The sequence below is a fragment of the Vespula pensylvanica genome, chromosome 7 (assembly GCF_014466175.1).
Source record: "Vespula pensylvanica isolate Volc-1 chromosome 7, ASM1446617v1, whole genome shotgun sequence".
In the NCBI taxonomy this organism is placed as follows: domain Eukaryota; kingdom Metazoa; phylum Arthropoda; class Insecta; order Hymenoptera; family Vespidae; genus Vespula; species Vespula pensylvanica.
In genome coordinates this window covers 3,695,548-3,720,745 of record NC_057691.1, presented here as the reverse complement: position 1 = coordinate 3,720,745, position 25,198 = coordinate 3,695,548, and the positions used below count along the sequence as shown (strand labels likewise).

Genomic DNA, 25,198 nt, shown 5'->3' with positions numbered 1-25,198 from the left:
TGCGAAATTTTAAACAACAAAATATAATTATAACACATTCTTAGCAATTAAAAAAAAGAACATTTTTATTTAATGATACATTATTTTAAAATACTGATATTACATAAAGTTATATATTTACAATTATCAGTACTTACACTAACATTAAAATACTTTGAAATAGTATCTAATAAAATGATAAATAAATTACAATATATACATGATAAAATATGACGATTTCTAAAGAGAGCATAATGTGCACAAATGTGTTTAAAAATAATTATATCCTGCAGAAGTTCGAGATATTACAAATTAATGAGAGTGACATGTAATATCATTATCATCATTTTCTGTATTTTGTATCTCATCATCAATATCATCACATATTCTATGATTATGAACATCTAAAACTTCAGTACTGGTTGCTGCATCTAACAGTGGAGATAATTTTTCTGCTTCACTATCTTCATCTTGTCCTTGACCCTGTAAATACTAATGTATATGGTTGACATACACAGAAAGTTGTATCTATTTTAAAATTTTAACACTATAAAATGAAGAATCAACTTTGAATTATCAGATACATGATGAATAAATAAAAAAATTTTACAGTTGCAAGACTTACTTCATATAATGAAACGGGTTGTTTTTCATTTACTAATCTGAGAGTATCACGTGATCTTAGACCGGTTTTATCACGAGGATGTCCGGATTTGGTTCTTACTGCAGGAGATCGAGTATGTAAATCTTTTTGTGATCCTGAATTTTCATCCCTTGCAAGAAGAACTGACATTCTAAATTCTGGAGTGGGACATGGAGTGCCACTAGTTCTAGCACTCATATCTACATCCTTTGAAGACAAGTGTTTTGAAATGGGCGTACGTTCGGCTGATCTGCAAAATATTTTCAATTAAAAAAACTGCTAATAAGTTCTGTATTATATCATTTTTTAAACATAGACTCATATATCTATATTCTAAATATACCTATTTAATGCTTCTGCAGCCTGAATAGCACTTGCTGTGTCTGTATCTGGTGTATCAGGAGATTCAGGTGCAAGAACAGCAGTTCTTGGCGTATATGGACCATTTAAAGCTTCTATAAGAGATACTGCTTCGTAACCTGCTGGAATATTCTCGCAACTACCCTAGAAGTTTAAAAATATTCAATTGTATTCTATTAAAAGTTCTATGGTTTGTAAAAAACATAATATTACCTCTGGTATTGGTGGATTGGATATAATAGTTCCAGTTGCTTTTTGAAGTGCTTTAATTTGTAAAAGAGCTCGAAATGGAGCACGACATATGGGACAATTATTTGCTTGATACCGAAGGGAATCTGCACAGCCATTGCACAAACACAAATGTCTGCATGGTAAAATTAAAGTATCACGTACATCACACATACAAATTACACATTCAGAACCATTATCATCCGTATCTTCATCACTGCCTTGTTGCTGTACAACAGTATTTTCTGATGACAAGAGCGAGCAAAATATTTCTAATTAACAGAAAGGTATCAATGTATTTATTACCTTTGCACTTTCAGTGTTTTTATTTTCAATTCCATAAATTTCTTGCAATAAATAACAAAGTCCGTCTACATAAAGTTTTTGCTTAAGTGCTTTTAATACATATGTTCCATCTGAATGTTTTTCAACTACAGCAATAGTTGTGTGAGATTGTTTTGGTTCATCTGATCCTTCCTCTGCTATGCAATAGATTGCTATTGGAATAATCTGTTAATTTAAGAATAAAAGATCATAAAACAAATAAAATAAGAAATAACTTTATTGTATTTTAAAACATTATATTTGTAATAAGTACTTCTCTATCTGCATTGTACATTAAATCTTCTTCATTATAAAGACTTGGATCAAATATATGAGATGTTTGGGAGAACAATTGATTAGCACCCTTTTTATAATGATATGTTTCAGAATTCATAGAAGGATCTCTTGGTACATATCTATAAATCATAAAGATACTTTTTTATACATAATTTTAAATCATTATTAATAATGTTACATCTATCATATAAAAGATTGAACATATACTCTTCCGATATATAAAATAATACATACGTAACCCCTTTTGTTGTAACTTCTTCTGTACAAAAATAATATATTGTGATAGCACACCTTACATCACAATCAAAAGTAAATTCAATATTAAAACGATTTGGTTTTTTTTCACCATCACTATCACCGTAACGTTTTACATTGTGACATTGAGAGGACGTTGAAGTTTGATCCATATTTCGTACTAATCTTAATGATTCTTTTCTTATATTCACTAAACTTTTTAATGTTTTTGTAGGATCATTTGTTTGTGGTGGAGGATATGGGAACTGTAACATATATCTTTTACTTGATGTACTACAAATTATTAAAAATTTCTATAAAATAAATTTAATTCTTCATACAGGTGTTGGTCGACTGCCTAAGAAATTTAAATCTGCATTTTCTCCAAAGAGGTATGCTTCTGGTTGTGGAGTATCGAATCTTTCACCACCCATAATAAAATGACTACCAAAGTAGCTTCCTGATATAAAGATAATTTATATTTATATTACATATAAATTTATTTTTTAAATCATAAAAAAATGATTGATAACGTTTTTGCATAATGTATATATAAATAAATAATCTCATAAATTCATTAGTATATATGTAAATTTCCTTGTATTTTATTTGAATAATACTTAATAATTAATAGAAAACCAAAAAAAAACATGTATATTATACTGACCAGAACGTGGAGGATATTTATATGCATGATTTGAAACAATATCAACTTCTTCTACACCAGCATTTTGTCTACTTGTTAATGATCCCATTATTTTATTATACGATTCTGTCAAACAAATAGAAATTCGCGGTAATATTAAGTGATACTAAATTTGAAATATTATTTAAATTCTAATAATTTATAATACGTCGTAATTTTTAATTTTTTGATAGTGTTTAATCAAAATACAGTTATTCGATTTGTAGTTTCATGTTGTCAAACGAAAAATTCTATACCATAGAATTGACAGACAGCTTCTCTGTGGATGAATCTTCATAAAATCCAGATCATTCTCCATAGGTAAAAGATAAGGTAAAGAAACGAATATAAGGCATGACTGTATACCTGAAAATCATGTCAAATTTTCTTTGTTTATTGATAATATATAAATACAATTATATATATATAGATTTTAAATGCATTTAAATATATATAATTAATTTTATTTGACTTGAACTATTATTATATTTTATTATAAAATGCAATGTCATTTATCACAAGTAAAGGCTGTTTTCAAATTAACGCGCGATTTTATCAATGGTTTTGAAAGTCTCTACATTTACAGTCAATGTTGTAGTTATGTTTTCATCTCACGTGACCAGTCATTAAAGTTGCGACTACATCAAATATGTATGGCCTATATACTTTTTAAAATAGTGATAGATTTCGAATATTGTGATTGTTTTGTTTCTATTTACAAGTATTGATTATAAACTACGAATAGAGAACAACAAGTGTTATTATATCTTTATCCAAAATGAAATGCCAATATTTATCAAGCTCCAATATAAATTATAATATATATGAAACAATTTCATTTAGATGCAATAATGAATAAAAAATTTCTAATTGCGATATAAAATATATGAAAATATTATTAACAGTATAAAAGATATTGGTCGATGCGAAAAAAGTTGCAATTAATAATTAATGACACGTTCAACTGACAACATGGCGAATGTATTAACAGAAGCAGTATATTCGAGTATTTTCATGTCGTTATGTGATGAATAAGAAAAGTACAATTCTATCAATTACATTCCGTAATTTGATTCTTTAAAGACGAATATAATATACGAATTCAAATATAAACATTATATCATATATAATACGTTTTTGCATAGTTCTATTATATTTAAGATTCTTTTAAAATTATTTATGAGAGAAAAATGGGATTATTAAATAATTGACATAAAAGAGTATCATGATGTTGTATATAAACAAGTTAAGTTTTTTTATGAAGATTCATATTCAGTATAGTGATACAAACTTCGTGAAGTAAATAAAGAATAATGTAAATTGTTTCTTTCATCTATATTTAATTAATTTTGTCAATGGAATTATAAAAAGTGTAGTAAATATACAAAGAATAACAAAGTGTTGTACTGTGGGGTGTAATGAGCGGATCTAGTTTTCGAGGACGGGGGATTGAACCACGGGATATTCATCCAAATGGCCCAATTGGTGCTTACCGTGGGACCCGATTATCTCACCCACGTTTTAGTCAATCCCATTTATCCCATAATAGATTACCACCACCAGAGAATTGGTCAGGAAGATCAAATCATGGCTCAACTTTTTTATCTTGGAGCAATGGAAAATTCCAACGTTCTATTTTTCGTGGTATATCCCATTTTCGTCCTAATGGTAGAGGAAGGGGTACAATTCATAAAGGAAATCTACGTTTTGACTCTAATAGATCATCCATTGTGCCATATTCCACAGATTATAATAAAAGTGTTGGAAGTCCTAAAACAATGTTCATGCAAAATCAGAATGATGAAGATCAATCAGAACATGTTAAAGATGAGCCATGTTTACAGCAGACTCCTTTACTTGGATCTGAGGAAGAACGTCAACAAAAAATTACTGAGACTGCAGTTCGGTTGAAAGAAAAATTATCTACCATTACCAAGGAAGATATTACTAATTTGTGGCAAGATGATCTGTCTACAATACCATCGTCTAATATAAAAGACAAAAATATACTTAATTTAGGTATGCTTAAATTAAGGCATGAACAACCTGAACTTAATCTTACTTTTAATGATTTTAAAGACATAGGTAGGATTGACTCAGACAATATAAAGTCTGATAAAAATGATGGTATTAATGAAGTTAGAAATGTATTTAATTTTATACATGACAATGTCAAGGAAGTAAAAAATAGTACTAAAGATATTGATGTAATAGATATTGAAGAAAACATTCTACATGATGTAGAATCTATGACAATTATTAACAATATAATTCTAACAGAAAATAAATCACAAAAAGTTAATGGTCAAAAATTGCAAGAAGGGACCAATTCTCCACATAGTATGTCTGTTACTTTGTCAAGTGTTTCAGAAGCATGTAATACAGAATTAACATACTCTTCACGTGGAAATACAGGAAAAACAAATATGTTACAACCTCAAAATGTTTTACAAACTGATAATACTCAAATACAAGATCATGAATTAAATACAAATTGTGTGAATACATCATTACGGTATCAGTCTGAATATACAAATTCTGATAGTAGGTTTAATATAGAAAATTTACAAAAATCATCTGATGATATACAATATGAGCAGGGAAATGTAATTACAGAAATGCAACATTCTTTACATAGATCTATATCAAAAAAAACAAAACAAAAATCTCATTGGATACCATCACAATATCAAATAAATTCCCGTAGAAAGCCTTTTAAATCGAGATGGTCACACAGAAGACATAGCTATATGTATAATAAATCACGGAATGAATCAACAAGATTTGATTTACATACATCATCACTGCATTTGCAGAGAAATATGACCTCTTTAAATCAAGATTCACAATATAATGCATTATCTTCATTTGATCTGAACAGATCTCAATCACAATTTCCTACAATGCCAAAGTTAATGCATAATAAGGATACTTCACAGACTGCATCATGTGTAGATCACAATACTTTATCTTCTATATCTGTTAACATTTCTTCAAGCCAAGAAGATATTTTACAAACAGTGCCAGTTTTTGATTCATGGAAGTCATTTGCAATGAATTATAATACACATAAAGAAAAAGTAATGAATATACCAAATTTTAATCCTCAACAGCCACCACCCAATTTTAATAATCAGAAGGGAACATTGCCATTCAATCAACATCTTTTGCCACAAAATCAATCAAATTTAACAATACATGCATTTAATTCTTCGCAATCAAGCGCAGTTTCATTAAATCCTACAGATTTATATAACTCTGCAAATTTTACTGCACCACCAAGTACTACACTAGTACAAACTACAACTTTTTCTACATTATCACAAATAAATATACCATCATCTTCAAGTTTTTTATCAACTGCTCCAATTAACTTTTCACCAATATCAACTCATACAGCATCTTTACAAATGACACCTTATGTAGTACCATCATCTGCAACAATAAGCAAAGTTAAACATCAAGAATTGCTTCATAACAAAACATTAAATCTTGCTCCAATTTCCAATCAAGATAATACTGTTCAAGATAAGGATGAATTTCAAGAGATGCAAGAAGCAATGCAATTTGCAAAACAAGCTATGAATATAATAGATGATGTAAATATTAATATTGAATCTGAGCAAAATCTACATACTGGAATTCACCCACTAAATACATCTGTAGAACAAGAAGATATTAGTGATTTATCATCATCCTCTACACAAATACATCAAAATATTAATAAGGAAAAAGAACAGCTAGATCAACATTGCAATAAGTTTACTAAAGTAACTTTAAAAGAACAAATTATAACTGAATCTCATGAGTCACCTAACTTTGAACTTGAAAAACAATTAGATCAAAATTGTGATGTTGAAGAAAATGCCCTTGTAAATAAACAGACTCGACCAAAAGTCATGTTTCATTTAAATCCTAAGTTAAACAAAGTAAATAAACAAGGAAAATGGCATCAGAACATTGAAGATGGTGAGGAAGAACGATATATTCCTTGTATATCTCCATCAAACATGCATGGAAAAGAATATTCCAATCAAAAGATTGAAGAATGTACTAATCAAATGATTAAAAATAATCAAGATAGAACCACAAAATATAATATAGAAGTAAAAGACATTGATACAATTAATAGTCTTATTGATGAATCACGAAAATCTAATGTAGAGTCTCCAATTTCTATGACTTCTGATAATTCTACCACACAAAGACCTCAAGATGTTATAAAAAGAAGAAAGAAAGTAGAATCTCCTCCATCTGAATCTTCATGGAAAAATAGAATTATCACTCGTTTCTTAAAGATGAGTAAAAATGATATTCGTAACATGATTAACAATTCTAGTCTTCGAAAATTTGATATTGCCATGAAACATCTTGTTAAAGAAAAAAGGTCGTCATTATCGTTAGAGATGCGAAATACTGAAGATGAAAAAATAAAAGGTTATGATAGAGAAGAATTCATGAATCAGTTAAATGCAATGTTAGATCCAACAGCTATCGTTGATATCACCAATTTACCTACAGATTTTATTCATCATTTAAGTGAAGTATTACAACTTGATGCCATACCATTAGAATCAAATGAAAATATTTTTAGTCACACTAATGATGAAGGTCAGAACAGTAATTCTAATGAAGAAGAAATATTAAATAATAATATCATTCCAGAAAATATTAATTTTGAACAGATAAATAACAAGACAGACACAGAATATAATAATCAATCAAAAGATGAAGATGGTAGAATTACAGCTTCTATCATTGCAGAATCAAATATTAATGATAATAATATAGCTTCAGTTACAAGTTCTACTAAGGTCAGTGAAAACATAATATTAGATTCCAATGAAATATTTCCTAAGACACCAGTTGAAACTGATGGTGTACAGATTATCAATAATGTACATATAGCAGAAAAAGATATTACACAAAAGAATGTTGAGAAAAGAAAACAACATTCACTGTTCAATGTGACTGATTTAGATGATATACTTTCAACTGTTACTGTAAAAGCAACAGGTGAATTAAAATCATCAGATTTGGATGAAAAATTAAAGTCTACAGTAAAAGCAAATAAAACATATGAAATAGCAAAAACCTCCATCCCCACTGAAACTATGTCAGTAAATACTACATCATTTACTTCTAAATCCAAAATTTTCGATTCTACTAAACAACATGAACGTAATTCAGGGAATGAATATATTTCTAAATCTGAAAGGAATAATAGATGGGCTAGAAGAGAACGAGAAGGACCAGATGCTTTTAGGAATCTTACAAAGGAAGAATGGGAAGCAAAATATGGAAAACAAATAAAAAGTTTATCATCACATTCTTGTAAAACACAAATAAGTAGATATAGCAACAATACAAATTTAAAAAATACAAAATATAATAGAACTTTAAATTCAAGAAAATATCAATCTTCGCATTCATTTAAAACGAATAAAAGTTCTTTAAGTTATAAAATCGCATTTTCCAAAAGGGTGTCTGAAGAGGATAATGTAGAAAATGATTGTAATATGAGTAGTTCAAGTCAAAGTGAGACAGATGATACTAGCACTAGTAGTGATAATAGAACACCATCTGATGTAACTAAGCTTCTTAAAGTAATTAAAGAAAAGGAAAAGATAGCTAAAAATAAATCATTAAATGAAACAATAAGGGATGAAGTAACAGCTGAGATACAGCGTAAATGGAATGAAGAAGGTAGGAAACGAAAATATAAAAAAAATAAAAGAAGAAAAGAAAAAAAATTAAAATATAAGAAAGGAAGAAAGAAAAAGAAAAGGAAAATATTTGAAAGCAGTTCTAATTCTGATAATGATCAAATTGATAGATCTAGCTTACTTACAGAAATAGAAATTAAAAAAGAAACAAATGTTAAAGAAGAATCCAATGCTGCCTTAGAAAAAGGTATTGAATCTGATATACAGATGGTGAGTAATATATGTTCTAAAAAACAGGAGACTACCAAGACATCAATAGATAAGGAAGTAATTTTGGAAAATAAAGACAAATGTACAGTACAAGACAGTAATAGAATTACATTAATCCCTACTATAGTACAACTAAAAACAAAAGCACAATTAAAATTAATTCCAGAAGCATCAAAGTGCACAGAAGAAACAGAATTTATGAAAAACACTGCTGAAATAGTACTAAATGTAAAATGTCATGAACAAAATAAGATGCCTATATTAAATAATGCAGATAAACAAAAAATAATTGAAAACACATCTGAAACAAATGAAGGATCAGAATGTTTAAATAATAAATTAATAAATATTACAGAAACACAGCATACTGTTCTTAATAATAATGATAATACAATTAAGAACTTAACTAATACATCTGCTATGGAGGAACATCAAAAAGAAAAAATGTATCATTTAGGGAAAGAAGCATTGTCAGTAACTACTGTTCAAGAATCAAATACAGAAAGATTAATGGATAATAAAACAACATCTAAAAAGATAGACATAAAGGCATACAAAGCACGTGCTTTACAACGAAAACTGGAAAATGAAGAGAAAATAAACGAGGAAAAAGCAGTAGTAAGTAATAAACATACAATAAATAATGACATATTAAATGATAGTTTGTCAAAGTCTATGATAAATGAAAAAGAAAAACGAGATAATTACATTTTGCAGCAAACTACGTCTCATGTAAATTTGAAGGATAAACATTCTATTACAACAACAGATAAAATATCTTCAGATTCTAGCAAATTTAAAAATATTAAATCAGAAGGAAGTAAGGAATTAAAATTAAAAAAGGAAAAAATAGAAAAAATAAAAAAGAAAAGTGAAATAAAAACAAAAATAAAAGAAGCAAAAGAAATATCAAGTTCTAATCAGGGAAAAGTAAATAATACTTCTGATATTCTAAACTCATTCGAAAATGGAATTGATAAAAATCAAATAAATGTTCAAGTTGATAAACATGAACATGTACAATCTATTACTGATCATGTATTATTACCAGCAAATACAAAGTCTTCAACAGAAAAAATGTTTATTAAAAATGAAGAAATTTCTGCTAATGATACTATACTATCAAAAAATGAATTGAAAAAAACATCAAATGAGAAAAATGAAAAAATTGTTAATGATATAAATAATGCTGAATCATTAATAGTAATTATAGATAAAGATAAATGTATAGAAACATCAAAAACAATAAATATTAAAACGAAATCTATTAAAACAAAAGCTATAAGAACTTTAAGTAACATCCAAACTAAAAGCACAAACAAAGATCACAATCCATCTATTGTCAAGTATGATCAAAATAACTTAAAATCTAAAAGAAGAGCCACATCTACTTCTAATGAAATATCTATAGAACAAGAAATGTACAACTTTTCAATTACAGAGGAATCTAACTCACAAAAAAATAAAAGTGAGAAACAATCCCAAGAAAACATAAAACTTCGGGAATTATCACAATATAATGAAAATATAGAAAATTCAGGAAAAAATGCATTGCAAAAAAATAAATGCATAGAAACTAAAATTGCTGAAAATGTCTCTGATTGTGTAGGATCTTCTACTGATTTTCAATCAAGTTTGATCAATGAATGTCTTGTGCAAGATGAATCACAAAAGAATACGAAAATATCAGTAGATTGCACAAGTATTACTAGTATAAATGTAATTTCCCAGAATGAACAAGATAGAAATTTGACAGGAGATACTACAATCATAAATCAGGCTGGTCAAAAGTTATTAGAGAATTCAGACAATCTCAAAATTGGAGAGAATATGATAAATTCTACATTAAATACGTATGGTGAAATGATCGATAATCAATATTTAATAAGAAATAAAATAAATTCGCCTGAAAGTATAAGTAGTCCATTTAAAGGGTTTGTTGCAGACCCTGTTGAATCTAGTAGCTGCCAACATATATTAGATTTAGAAGCAAAATATGTAGCTACTGTTAGCAAAGATAACATTAGACATGATGAATATAAACAATCGCAATCATTTTGTAATGATAAATTCGATCGGCATAATTTAAATAATCAAGATACTTCGGCGTATGATAATAATATTAACAATAATTCTTTGAATGCAATTGAACAATTAAATAAAGATGAAGGGACATTATTTTATGAAAAAAATTTCAAGAAGAATGACAATGCAACAGCTATTCTAAACAATAATTTTAATTTATTAGACAATAAAAATAAAAAAAAAGAAATGACCAGTAAAAAATGTTTACATAAATATACCAAAAATTTTACAAAAAATGAGAAAGATACAAATACACTTGAACAGTCTGAATATTCTGTTGAAAATAACAAATCTTTACAATCAATAAATGTTGAAACAAATACTCAAAATGTATCCAATAAACAAGATGAAATATTTGTTGGATTAAATGAATGTGAAGAAAATGCAGAAATGGAAAAGTCAGATATTGATACTGTAAAAGATTCTTCAGTTAAGGAAAAACGATCATGCAAAAAAGACATTTTAGATTTTGTATCTATATCTGATATAAATATGTCAGACACAAATAATACAATAGCTTCTTCATTCAGTGGCATATCAAACAATACTTTGAACAATATAATCAACACTGACACTGATTCATCTTTAGCTTCACTAATTGATAACAATGCAATTGAAAATAACAATGTAAATATGCCAAACCAGGATATAGCACAATCTGTTACTAATATAGACTCATGTGAAGAAGAAAGCACAAATGATAATAATTCATGCTCAAATAATGAGGCTTATACTAATTTTAACTCTAATTTACCTATATCTATATCTAGAGAGGGCTTTTGGAAATCGCCTACAAAGGAAATAACAAACAAATTAGAAATTCCAACGAAATCTTCTTTGAAAGAATCTAAAAATATTTTTGCAGTTATGGACTCTGTTAAAGAAACTGTGAAATTGAAAAATCCTGATACAACAGTACATGCATATGATGATCAGAACATAGATCATTTTGTAATTGATCAAATATCTGAGAAAGAAAATATTGATAATGTGATTATTAATTCAGAGCAAAATAAATGTTCTCAAGATATGCAGGTTGCATGTATATCTGATGATAAAGATACATATGACTGCCCAGATATAAATATATCTCAAACTGTTATAAATAATACAATACATGATGAAATTTTGATTCCATCTAATCAAACTACTTTTATTAAAGAATTAGTAAATAATAACAAAAAACATAATCCTACTGTTGAATTAGAAAGAATAAGAGAAACAAATAAATCAATAATAGATACAATACAAAACAATGTAGACAAAAATACAATTGATGAGGATCTAGATATAACTGCTTGCATAAAAACACAAAAGCAAAGTAAAAGAACAAGTAATCTGCAAATGAAACGTGAAATAAAACATAAAAGTAATACTGTACATGTTACAAACACAAATATAAAAGAAGAAATAATGGCTAGAATGATAGAAATAGATTTGGAAATTCATAAATTGATGACAGAAAAAATGACCTTGTATCAAATGCTGGAAAGTGACTCTTTACTATTAAATAAACTTCCATTGACTAGCAATTTGGGATCTGAAATGAACAGAGAAAAAACAATGTCAGTAAGACTTCAAACATCACCTACTTTAATATCACAGACAATGCAAAATGCAGAGATAAGCTCTGTAGAGCATTCAGATTGTATAATGAAATCAAATGCAAACAATGCATTATTCGAAATAAATCAAGATGATATAGAATCAAGAATTATAAATATTGATAGGAATAAAGAAAAATCTTTATTGAGGGAAGAAAATATAAATATCACACAGAGTATTTCATCTCATAGTCCTAAAGATGGATTATTATTAGAATGCAGTGAAAGCTCGCAATCGTTATCAATATTTAAAGATGAAGATAAAATACAAGAGGATAATATAGTACTATCTGATAATCAATTTAAAGAAAATCTGGATACATGCAATTCTATAAGAGAATCCTCAAAAAATGTAATAAAAAGTACTTCATTAGAGAATATAACTTATTTTGAAAAAGAGAAACATCTTTGTACATCACCAAGTAGTGTCACAAAATCATGTGATGAAAATCAACAAGTAGATGGTACATTACACGAGAGAAAAAAGCAAAAATCACAATCCCTTGAAGCATCTAAAGATAACACTTCAATACAAGCATCTTTAATATATTCTGATGATAGTACTTGGGGATCTTTTGCACCATCATTTGAAGATATGGAAGAAAAGAAACATAATACTGGTCTTGCTCTTTTAGAGGAAACGTATAAACGAGAAATGGCTGAAACTCGAAAATTAAAAGCAAATGCACGTAAAAAGAAAAAAAGAGAACTGAATAAATTTTTGAAAAGTGTAAACTACTTGACACCTGAAGAAGAAGAAATTCCCTTGAATACATTGTATATTAAAAAATTGCAACAAAAACGAGATCTACTTGATTCATTGGATGACAAGAGAGAAAATTCTACTATTGATAACTATGAAAATTCATTTGAATCTGCAAAAATTTGGGAACATGCAATAGAGGTAATAAATGCTGTTGCAGAAGATAGGGTGAAAGATTTGTATGTGGAAAAAAGTAAAGAGAATGGGAATGAAAATTTGATTACATCATCAAATAAAATAAGACAAAATACAACTATTTGTAAAACTGAAATACTACTAAATTCAAATAAACCTTTACAGAACTTAAATGAAACAGAACCTGCTTTCTCTTTGCTAAATTATGATCATGAGCAAAATTCTATTAAACATTCATCAAGTATTACAGATAAGAATGTAATTCAGCAAAAGTTGAAACAAACAGAAAAAGAAGGGAATTCAATTAAAGATATTGATGTACAATCTATTGCAGTTTCTTATAATAATCCAGAAGTAAATTCTGCTATAGTGGATATATCAAATCATGATAATATTAGTCAACAGAAAACTTCTTTGATTGATGAAACATTTACTACTAATCATGTTTCTAGTGTATCTGTTCTTACAGAAACTAATCAATTAAATATTTCAAATGAAAAATTGAATAAAGATCAAAATAATCATACATTACAAAAAAATTTAATACCAGAAAATATAAACAATTTTATAGAAGTGACAGAGAGGACTTTAAAAGGATCTGATAAGAAGGAAGATAGTTTAATAAATCAGGATACTACTGTTAATATTTCAATATCTGACAAACTTAAATGTAACAACAAAACAGAAGAAAATATTAAACAAAACACTTGTTTGTTAGAAGATGAAGGAATAAAGATACCAAAAATCGTATATGAAGCAGATGAAGTTATTTCTAATACATCTCAAATTAGTAATATTCAAGATAAAAAAACAGTCAAATGTAAAATCAGTAATAAAATAAGAAGGAATTCAAAATCTACAGAGGATAATGTAAAATATATAGAACATGATAATACTAATTTAAATAGAGAAAGAGATTCACCTAAAGTTCTATGTAATTCTAAAGATATATCCCCAATGCATCAAGAACTTGAGAATACATTATCTAATGTGAAACGAAATCGTAATTGTCAGAAATTACAAAGTAATAAGGATAAAAAATATACCAATCCTATAGAAAATGAATCATCTATCAATTATCAGTCATTCATATTGAAGGAGAATGTAATTGAACGATTTTCATCTAATGTTGATTCTGAAATATTAACACCTAAAATACGAGGTACTACGGTTAAAAGAAAAATACATAATCGATCAGAAATGATGAATTGCAAAGTAAGATTAGTTGATGTATTTAAATCAAATATATATCAACATACTCTAGAAAAATTTCATATAGATTCTGTTAAATCTCATATAATTATCTGTAAATCTACTTCAACAGAAGCTACATCATCTAAAACAAGAGAAGTAGAAATAAATAAATCAAAAGATATAAAAAAAGTTAAAAATATATCTGACAATGTGCAAGAACAAACTTCGAATTTGTGTCAGAAGCAAATAACAAAAACACACAGTACTTTGGATAATAAAAAAGAACTAAAATCTCATCATAAAGTAAATCCACTACTTAATGATGAACATTTATCCTTGGAATCCAATAATAAAGTTATATCATTAACACCAGTAAAAACTGCTCCTTCAATTATGAAAATGTTGCCACAAGATGAAAAAGTAGACATTGAAATTGTAGAAGAAAGAAAAAAAGATCAATATACCATTGATCCTCATCATGATGAGGAAATACCATTATCAGATGTTATTACAGAAGATGAACAACCATTAAAAAGACAATATACAGTTCATAAAGGACCTATATTAGATATCCAGGTAAAAATAAAGATTGGATGGTTTTATTTTTTTCATTCTTTAAGTAATTTTTCAAAAATGTGAACTAAAATAATTTATGTGTAATGAAAAGCCATAAAAATATTATATATTCTAGGTATTTGGTGATACATTTCTAGCAGCTAGTGAAGATGGTTCAATATATAGATACAGTCAAACATCTAATGGAATATTAAATATTTATAAAGGTCACAGATCAGCAGTTACGTGTTTGTATATCCACAAATCCAGTGGTGTTGATCATCCAAGGAACTGGGTATATTCAGGTTCTTTGGATGGAACTTTGCGTTGTTACAATATAAAGGTAAATAATAACTATGATCAATTATGCTTCAGTTATTATTATATTATTATATTTTATATATATATATTCTTTCTTTTACTTTAGACTGGTATACCAATTAATAATGTTGCAAATATTGGAAGTCCTGTTCAGTGTATGGATCAAGCTTGGGGTATAATATTTATTGGTACTAAATCAGGACACGTTTCTCGTTTTCATATAAAGGTTTGTATGATATATTTTTTAATTTTAATTTAATAAAAATAAATATCTATTGTATTGTAATACAATAGACAATATATTATAATAATGTTGTTTTTGTATTATAGTTTGGTATTATCAAAGGTGATAGCATACAATTTTCTGATAAATCTGTACTTGCTCTAAAAGCAACAAATGAAGGTCCACGAAGAGTTCTTATTGTAGCATCACGTAATCAACCAATAACAATACGAGATGCACAAAATGGATTGTTTCTTCGGACAATTTGTGGACAAAAGAATCATACCGTTTACAGTTTGATGCGAAATAATAACTTGATTTATTGTGGTACAAGTAGCACCTCGATACTTGTTTTCGATTTTACTGTTAGTATATAAAATTTGTAACTACACACAATATATTATTACATATAAAATTATTATATTTATTTTTCTTATAGAACGGAGAGCAAAGAGTCCAATATGATGCAGGTGTAGGTATCGTTTGCATGCGCCTTTATCATAAACTTTTATTTGCTGGCTGTTATGATGGGAATATTTATATTTTTGATATTCAGGTAAGATCTTATTTAAAAATTATATTTATTTACAATTATATCTAAAATATGTAAAACTTGCTATATGAATTGTTTGATTACTTCTTTTTGTAGAATCATAAACTAATTTGTAGTATACCTGGACCAGGAAATATGTTATTGAGTATGGAAGTTGTTGACAATAAGGTATTTAAAATTGTGAAGATAATATTAATATTTTATAAATAATAAAATTATTTTTTGTATATATTACTTGTACAGCTATAGTTTTTACATAAAGATGCATAAAAATACGAGAATTTATTTATTGTAGATCATAGCTGGTAGTAAAGACAAACGCCTGCATACATGGCAAATACCGAAGCAAGTACAAGTGGTATCTCGTGAAATGACAACAACCGAGTTGTATACATAAATCTAGTCTTATATTGAAGATACGCAAATACCTCCAAGAGTATTGATAGTATTGGTCTATAATCTACTTCTTTGAAGCCTATGTACAGAACTTAATTATAAGTTAAACCATATACACATATTATGTGTATATTTAAAATTATAAATTTATGTTCGTAGATAGATAGTGTACACACTGATTGCACATACGTATATTTATAAATAAATTTGTACAGAAATTAAATTATATACTATAGATATAATATAAGATTAGTCAATTCATAAGAAATTAAACAAATCTCTATTCTTTAAAAGTATTAAGAAAACAAGAAATTCTTGTATTTAATTGATATATATTGATATACAATGATTACTGATATTGACATAGCAGTAACTAACTAAATTATAGTAACTTATAGTAAGTTAGTATAATATGGATGATATGGAAAATAAACCTCAAGTGCCTTGTGCACATTAGGAAATTCTTGTTTTCTCAAAACAAGGCAATTTTTGTTATTTTATTTTTTCTTATGAATACTTCTTAAAAATTCCAAAAATTATGCTTTATATTTTCACACATTATGCACACACACACAATATATATATCTGTAATGCATTACATATTTTCGTACGAAAATCATTTTATTTGATTTAGACTTCATTTAAAGATTAAATAGCATTTTATAAATAATTTTGTTTTGATTTATAATATATTTTGACTATATAAATTCGAGAAATTGCTATCATGTAATTACTGCTATAATAAGTAACTTTGATATGTTAATTATTGTAACATTAGATTTGATATTAATGTTCACAAAAAGCAATTTTTATCTCACTACATAATGTGTCTGTAACTAACATTGCTAGAAAAATGTGTTAAAAAATTATTTTCTGTTACGAGTAATTAAAAAGCTTTTTATTTTTTTTTTTGCATTTGACGTTTTTCAAATTATGAGAAAATTATTTTGTATGCCAAGCACTTCTCATTTCGTTTTGTCTGGTTAAGTAAATAATTAAGTTTGATTAAATAAATTTAGTCTATTTAATTTAATTAAGATAATTTTATTATAAATATTGTAAGAAAACAATAATATATAATATGTTTCACTCAGTTCAACAAATAGAAATTGTACTATTGTGCATATTTGTTCTATATATTTCTATATATTGTGATATTGGTTTTATTACGTTTTAAATATGAACGTATACATATTATTTTATTATTTGTTAAAATATGACTGCGTAAATTATAATGTGCCTATGTATTTTATGTCGATGCACTTCATACACAATAGAACAGATTGTACTTATAAAATTAATTTTCAAATATACATTTTTTTAATGTGCATTACAAGAAATAATTACATTATGTACTAAGTGTATATGTTTACTATGTATTGAATATTCGTTGTACGAAATAATAAAGAATTTTGTTTTAGTAAATTAATACCATGTATACTACAATTGTGTTGAAGTTCCTGAAATATAATAAAATATCACTGTATTGATAATTAATATTGATAATATTTATTTTTGTAAACATGAGAAAAACTTTAATTATCTCTAAGAATTCTTGTTAGATCAATATTGTATATACATGTTTTACGTACGACATACAACGTCGTCTTTTCAAATTAATGGTATATATCGCTATTGTTTTAATAATCTTCATATATAAAAAAAAATATATTTCTTTTATATATATATATATTTTTATAAAGTTACTATAAAGTTTTGATTATTTATAAAATAAATTATAAACATGTGTTTGTGTCTTGGTGCCTTAAAATCTGGTAAAACGCTCTTGTTGAAACGTCTTCAAGGTGACGAAATAGATGATGCAACTCATACAGTACAAACTAATGGTATCAATTTATTTACAGTAAAAAATGATACTGGTGAATTTGATATGATTATTAGAGAGATTGGTGGTAATATGGCACCAATATGGAAACATTACTTCGACAAGGTAATCGCGAATAAGATTGCCACACATACATGATGCTTTATATACATAATATGTATATTCTGTGTATGTATGTATATATTGTCATATACTTTCCATTGTTTATTAGGTTTATAAATTAATTTATGTCGTGGATACCAGTAATCTTTGTCAAATTAGTGCAGCTGGGGTTTTATTGTACTCGGCATTAGTTGAGCCAAGATTAAAAAATATAAAAATTGCACTAATTTTAAACAAGATGGATCTTTCATACAGACAAATGAGAAATGAAGCTCTTCTAATGCTTCAATTTGCACGTTTGAAGAAAGAAATTACTCAAGAAATAAGTGTAATTGAAACTAGTGGAATAACAGGACAAGGTCTTGAGGACTTACGCAATTGGTTATTTGATCCATATACTTTACAAATTGTAAAAAGTACCAAAAAGTAAATTATCGTAAAACGATGCTAAAAATCCTATCTCTAAATGGATGACTCTTTATTTACACCCAATCTTACAAATATGTAAATTTATTGTTATAATTCCATTTAGTGACTGAAACAGTCACTTTATTAAAACAATTTAGTAATAACACAAATATTTATACCATAGTACTTATACAGTTGAAAATTGTTAAATACTGTCTATTTACCCAGATAGTAGCAATCGTTAGTATGCCTTCAAACGATGTCGAAATAAGGGATAGTGAGAATAATAAATGATAAAACATTGCAGTATAGTTGAATTTATGGAAACGTCACAAATATTTTTTTGTTCTATTATAATAATTTATATTTGAAAATAATATATATTACGATAAGAAGAAAAGAGAAAAAAAAATGATATGAAATTTACTCAATTTATAGAAATCTATCAATATCATTCAGTGCTTGTAAAAATATGTAGCATTTATTAAAAATGCCAATATTTATCATAACTGCAAAACTTGTTAATTTCAGAGACATTTTCAGACACAGAAGCTTGTTTAATTATAATACTTTTTCTATTATTTAATGAAAACGTACATAATAATAAAAAAGTTCTCAAATAAATTCTATCCTTTAAGTAAGTGGAACTGTATTTACATTTTGTTCGTTTTAAATTTATCTTTTGGTATATTACCACATATATACGCTTTATATACCAGTGACTGCAAAAATCAGTCAAACAAGTTTTTTAATGTATTCTTGTTAAATCTTCAACAATTTTTACGAGATCATCAACCGTTGCTTCTTTCTTCATACCGCTACCATCATCGATCTAAACAAAAATAATGTGTTTCAAAAAATAGAAAGTAATATTTATAATATTTTTTATTAAAGATAAAGCTTTGCTTACCATAAGACCCATGGCAACCTCTGCCATTTTATCATGACTTAAATCAAGAAAGCTCTCTATTAAATCACCATCTATGAAACCCTCACATTGTTCAATCTTTAATTCAGTATTAAAGCTTCTCCAGAAATTATGTTCAATTTTGCCAACACTTTTAATTACACTTGTTAATCTATCTTCCAAATTACGAAGAAACTCATAAAATGCAAATGGAATTTGAGTAACTAAACCAATAGCACCGCTTACAGTTCCAAATAGTACACAACCTTGAGTTGGTGTACTTGACTCACCCAAATTTTGCATTACTAAAGAACCGTGGCGGAAAATATTTACCATATCACCTAAATGAAATTGACCAACTTCTTGCATTTGTTGTCTTTCATCCTCAGAAGTAGCTGCACTATAAAAAAAACACGCCAAACGAATTCATATTTCGTTTTATTTATAAATACAAGTCAATATTTTCTATCTTTATAATATCTTACCTATCTTTTTGACAAACAAAGAGATTGTAGCAATTTTCAGCTCCCAAAAATGTATCATCATCCAAAATTTCAATAGCTGTCATCCAATTAGGATTGTAATCTCTGGCTATTTCTTCAAAACTACCTTCCATAGTTTTGTATTGAAGAAGTGTTAAAGATCTCATAAGATCTCCAACTAAGACAAAGTCACCTTTGGTTTTAAGATACAGTGCTATAATATGATTAAAATGACTACATTCTAGCCTAAGTTCTTTCTCAGCAGTCCATTCAAACAGACGAACTGTACTATTGATACTTGCAAGAAGTTTTCCATTAAATTCTACCAATGAATAACATGATCCTTTGATTTCTTTTTCTGCTACTTGAGTAAGTTTTCCATCACCCCAATGATATAATAATATCCTGCCCATTCTCGGTTCAGTTTCATCAGGATTTATTAATGCAGTTCCGACTACATAATAAGAAGTTGGGTCTTCACCTAATTTTGTAGATATTAATGATAAGGCATATTCAGTAGGCATTAATGTGTGTGCATGAAGAACTTCAAATGTGTGTTGATCTATAATAAGAAGATTGTGGACTTCAATTTCTTGTCCAATTTCGCTGGCTGTATGTCCTGTTGGTTTATTATGAGCTGCTATATGACTACTGCTAGATGTTGAAGCAGCTTGAGTGGATGCAGAGTGTCTAACAATACTGACACCACTGCTTTCTTGCATATCTACCCTCATTGTGATGACGCCGAAAGTTTGAGAACTTTCTTGATATGCAATTCGTCTAGGTGATTCTCCAAGAGGAACAGTTCGTATGTGTAATTTTTGAATTTCATCAATTGTTCCTATAGTTACAGTACTATCTGTAGCCAATGCCAGGCTGTCTGGATATGATTCTGCATTTAATGAACACATGTGATTTACTTCTTTCAAGTTAACATTACTAAACACGAGCTTATGATTTGAAGAATAGATGACTGTTGGTCTATCAGAACAAGCAAAAACATTGGTAGTAGACAAGGACCTAAAAGTTCTTAGTACTGTTGGCTGTGTACCTAACGTAACTTTTTTCTTATCTGAGAGAAAGCCAGTCAGTTTATGCAGAGTAAAGTAATACATACTACCATCTCCAAGTGCACACAGAAGATATGTATTACCTTCAAAACAAGTCATTAAAATCGATCTTGGTATGATTTCACCGCCTAATAATTCTTTATTTATTTCTTCTAAAATAGGTATAGTTAAAATTCGAACAGAAATATCTGTCCACAAACCTACTGCAACTACACGTGCTTCATTGCTTCCATCCAATGGAGAAATATCCAGACATGCTACCTCATGCTGTAATGTAGCAAATCCTTTTGGAATAATTTGACCATGTATGATCTCCATGTAGAATAAATCATTACCAGTGGCGCATAATACTTGAGTACCATTACATGCAACTACACTAATGGTTTTTTTATTCGTAGGTTCCCATTCAGATACAACAGATTTACTTTCATTTGAAATCAATCTTGCAGAGCTTGGTGTAATTTGAATAAATAAATCATTAGTCACATTTCCAGTATGAAAGGTTTGTTCATCCGCAACAAAGCCTGGTATATCTGTTTCTTCAACTTCTTCGCCATTCAAAGTTAAAATTCTTGTCTGGCCAACAAAAGAAAGTACTAATGTATTATCAAAATTACCACCACCAATTTTAAGAGCCCACATGCCTTTGATGCCTGGCAAATCGATACTTGCATGTTCTTGAATACCAATACCATTTCTAATGATTCTGAGAGAACCCTCTTTAAAAGCACCAGAACAGGTAACCATCTGACCTTGTCCTTGTCTTTCAAGATCAACAACAGCCATGTCAACTATTGGTGCTAGATTTGTAAATGTTTCCATTGGTACACAATAAGATCCATTTTCATCTGCCTTTGTTATTAACTTAATCAATTGAGAATCACCTAGACGGCTACCAATAAATATTACACCATTATCCAAATAAGTTATACACTCTGGAATGCTAATTTCGCCTAAAAGTTCTACTTTTAAATCTTTTACTACTTGTGTGCCATCAGGTTTCTTTTCTTGTTCTAAAAACAACATGAACAAATGTCCAGCTAGATCTCCTAATAAATATCTGAGCCCTTGATTGTCTACTTTGGCATAGCATGTTATAGTACTTTGTTTAATAATTGGCGGTACAACAGCTACATATGTAGTTCCATCGTGATATAAAATACTCTCTTGTCCTATTATAATTGCACCACAAATTGGAGAAGGCACAGGAATGACCATCATAGCTTCACGTTCTACATTATCTTGTCTCCATGGTATTTTAACAAATTCTTTATCTCTCAGTGAGATTTCATGTGTTTTTACATGCCTTCCATTGATGTCTTGATGAATTAAGATCAATGTTGGATTAGCACATCCGTGTAAGAAATTAACATCTTGCACTTGTTGTTCATCCATACGAATCGACGATGCTTTTAACTCTGGATTATGTTTATCCAAAGGAATAATTTTAAAAAGACCATCGTATAGTCTAAGTCCTATTACACGTGCTTTAGGATCAATAACAGCTTTGATACCAGTTTCTGAAGCCTTTCCAATACGATCGGCTACATTTCCATGCGCTCTGGTTCTTATCTCTATATCTTCTCCTTCTCCAATACATTCCAAAATCATAGCATTGTATCTTGTTGTTAGGAGAAACAACAAATCTTTTCTTTCATACTGTATAAATACAAAAACTTTATGGATACCAATTTAGATCTTGTATACATAAGTAAATACAAATATCATATAGAACATAAAAAACAAAAGTCAAAAAGCAAAAAAAGAAAATTGTAATTAAAGCGTATTGAAGAATCAAGATAACCTTACCGGTGGTCTGAAGAATTTTATTACAGCAATTTTTCCATAAATTCCAACTTCCTTTAAGGGCCTCAACCCTTCTGGAGTAACCAGATATATTTCTAATCGTACGTTTTTAGCTAATATTAAATTCAGATCCGTTGGTGACGTGAAATTACCTTTAATGAGAGAAATATAAAAAGCAAAGATTTTAGAAATTATATTTGCTATTATTTGAAGAAAATTACATTACTTACCAGTCACACAAGCAGTGACAGCTGTAGGTTTATGTGCCGTCACCACGTAATGATGAGACATAGCTTTCATAATATTTCTATAAAACCGTTATAAAAGTTCTTTAACGTTATAACTATAAATCATAAATCTTAAACGAAGTTTAGAGTGGTTTAGAGTTCTTTACCAGTGTTTTCAATTTAACCCGCCACGAAGTTGGCTGCATTAAATTCGATTGATAGTACTAACCTTTCGATATTATTTTCATTCGATATATTGCTTTCCCCATTTGAAACTTACGTATACGTACTTGTACTTCCTCATTGTTTTTTATATATTATAAGATTAGTTATGTTTAAATAGATAAATGTCTTATATATAACTTACAAAAAATATTGTTTTATAGTCTAGAATATTATTTTATAATCATACTGTACGATAGTATATCTATAAATTTTTATATTAAAACTTTGTTGTAATAATTTTAATAATAATGTACGTTTAACATATGATAATTACGTATCAAAGAACATTTTGCCTGCGATTCAATTGGGTATGTATTTAGTAAATAATCCACACATACATATAAATAATTATATATATTTCAGCTGCACCAAAAATGTAGTTTATGTAATAGAGTGAAGAGTATGCAAGTGAATCGAGGTAACCAATAGAAATGAACCACATATATCGGAAAGTCGATTCTAGTCAGTCGTTCTTGTTGTACGGTAAACGTCATAAGAAAAAGGATGATAGAGTTTAATAAAGAAATCAAGCTTTCGATATATTATTATTTTAATAAAAGATGCCACCATCTAGCACCACAGAGAATTATATATTTTGCGCAAAGTCCACTTACGTGAAGAGTGTGAAAAAAGATGATGTAGACGATATGACACCGAATCGGTTAATCGTGTTTCTTGTCTTCGTATCAGGGATTGCAGTCGCCGTTATTGGCACATTGTTAACGCAATATATATGTGGATTATCGACAGATTTTACAGGTATGTTTATAAAACTTTTTATTATGAACAAATTTAATATTAAGAATTCTAAACCTCAGAAGTTCTTTCATTCAAGGATTTCTTTTTAGGGCAGGAGTTCCATCATGTATTTTCACCATTGCCTTCAGAAGGCATTTTGAATGTTTATGATGAAGCTGCAATGAGCATCATATTGCGACCATCTGAAGTAGAAAATTCTGAGATAGAAAGAACAGCTGCATCCACAGCTGAAGCATTATCGTCTTTACATTTAGCATTAGAGATGAAACTTTCTGGAAAACAGAAAAAAGCTATAAAATTATTTCAACACGCTGTAGTGTTAGCACCGCATCATCCAGATGTTCTAAATCATTATGGAGAGTTTTTGGAACATATGCAAAATGATGTTATCAAAGCTAATGAGTTTTATATACGTGCCTTAAGTTATCAACCAAATCATAAAAGTGCCTTAATCAACAGCCAAAGAACTGCACGCGTTGTTGAAGAACTAGATAGAAAATTTTTAAGACGTATTGATCAAAAAAGAAATGCATTATCTGCTATACCAGATAACAATGCTGCATTAATACGAGCTAAGAAAGAAGCTTACTTTCAACATATTTATCATACAGTGGGCATAGAAGGAAATACTATGAATTTAGCACAAACAAGAGCCATTGTTGAAACAAGAATTGCTGTTGCCGGAAAAAGTATTGATGAACACAATGAAATACTTGGATTAGATGCTGCCATGAAATATATCAATGCTACATTAGTTAATAAGTGAGTTATTCTGTGATAAAAAAATCATATTACATGTGACATTATTTTCTTATGCATGTTATTAATTCTAATAATTGGTTTACAAATCT

The 25,198-nt window shown here is 28.1% G+C and overlaps 5 protein-coding genes across 11 annotated transcripts in view; 3 read left to right on the top strand and 2 right to left on the bottom strand.

The window, feature by feature from the left end:
* Positions 1 to 40: 40 nt before the first annotated feature.
* On the bottom strand, positions 41 to 3,001 carry LOC122630459 (E3 ubiquitin ligase Rnf157). Of its 2 annotated transcripts, none has more exons than XM_043814961.1 (9): positions 2,733 to 3,001; positions 2,407 to 2,525; positions 2,066 to 2,331; positions 1,809 to 1,950; positions 1,517 to 1,720; positions 1,196 to 1,438; positions 966 to 1,126; positions 605 to 872; positions 41 to 471 (listed from the first exon to the last, which is right to left on the bottom strand). In XM_043814961.1, exons 1-9 carry the CDS (start codon positions 2,818 to 2,820, stop codon positions 292 to 294), a joined length of 1,671 nt encoding a protein of 556 aa, XP_043670896.1. In that variant the 5' UTR covers positions 2,821 to 3,001; the 3' UTR covers positions 41 to 291. The 2 variants fall into 2 exon arrangements, with proteins under 2 accessions (XP_043670896.1, XP_043670897.1); XM_043814962.1 differs by having other exon boundaries at positions 41 to 462.
* A 356-nt stretch (positions 3,002 to 3,357) lies between these two features.
* Positions 3,358 to 17,940, top strand: LOC122630352 (MATH and LRR domain-containing protein PFE0570w-like). Of its 3 annotated transcripts, none has more exons than XM_043814764.1 (8): positions 3,358 to 4,394; positions 4,497 to 15,043; positions 15,159 to 15,365; positions 15,450 to 15,569; positions 15,674 to 15,931; positions 16,006 to 16,122; positions 16,216 to 16,287; positions 16,415 to 17,940. In XM_043814764.1, exons 1-8 carry the CDS (start codon positions 4,169 to 4,171, stop codon positions 16,514 to 16,516), a joined length of 11,649 nt encoding a protein of 3,882 aa, XP_043670699.1. In that variant the 5' UTR covers positions 3,358 to 4,168; the 3' UTR covers positions 16,517 to 17,940. The 3 variants fall into 3 exon arrangements, with proteins under 3 accessions (XP_043670699.1, XP_043670698.1, XP_043670697.1); XM_043814763.1 differs by having other exon boundaries at positions 3,358 to 9,304; positions 9,404 to 15,043; XM_043814762.1 differs by having other exon boundaries at positions 3,358 to 15,043.
* A 188-nt stretch (positions 17,941 to 18,128) lies between these two features.
* On the top strand, positions 18,129 to 19,177 carry LOC122630468 (ADP-ribosylation factor-like protein 16). Of its 3 annotated transcripts, none has more exons than XM_043814984.1 (3): positions 18,129 to 18,290; positions 18,381 to 18,466; positions 18,573 to 19,177. In XM_043814984.1, exons 1-3 carry the CDS (start codon positions 18,260 to 18,262, stop codon positions 18,891 to 18,893), a joined length of 438 nt encoding a protein of 145 aa, XP_043670919.1. In that variant the 5' UTR covers positions 18,129 to 18,259; the 3' UTR covers positions 18,894 to 19,177. The 3 variants fall into 3 exon arrangements, with proteins under 3 accessions (XP_043670919.1, XP_043670918.1, XP_043670916.1); XM_043814983.1 differs by having other exon boundaries at positions 18,129 to 18,320; XM_043814981.1 differs by having other exon boundaries at positions 18,130 to 18,466.
* On the bottom strand, positions 18,918 to 23,583 carry LOC122630467 (DNA damage-binding protein 1). Its single transcript, XM_043814980.1, has 5 exons — positions 23,367 to 23,583; positions 23,140 to 23,288; positions 20,264 to 22,989; positions 19,782 to 20,178; positions 18,918 to 19,703 (listed from the first exon to the last, which is right to left on the bottom strand). Exons 1-5 carry the CDS (start codon positions 23,434 to 23,436, stop codon positions 19,620 to 19,622), a joined length of 3,426 nt encoding a protein of 1,141 aa, XP_043670915.1. The 5' UTR covers positions 23,437 to 23,583; the 3' UTR covers positions 18,918 to 19,619.
* Positions 23,584 to 23,816: 233 nt separating this feature from the next.
* The window catches only part of LOC122630656 (protein adenylyltransferase Fic), a 3,506-nt gene continuing 2,124 nt past the window's right edge, over positions 23,817 to 25,198 (top strand). For both annotated transcript variants that reach the window (XM_043815403.1, XM_043815402.1), the window contains exons 1-3: positions 23,817 to 23,896; positions 23,952 to 24,347; positions 24,437 to 25,109. In XM_043815403.1, coding sequence (XP_043671338.1) covers positions 24,149 to 24,347; positions 24,437 to 25,109 — 872 coding nt within the window. In that variant the 5' untranslated portion in view covers positions 23,817 to 23,896; positions 23,952 to 24,148. The remainder of the gene's footprint in view (positions 23,897 to 23,951; positions 24,348 to 24,436; positions 25,110 to 25,198) is intronic.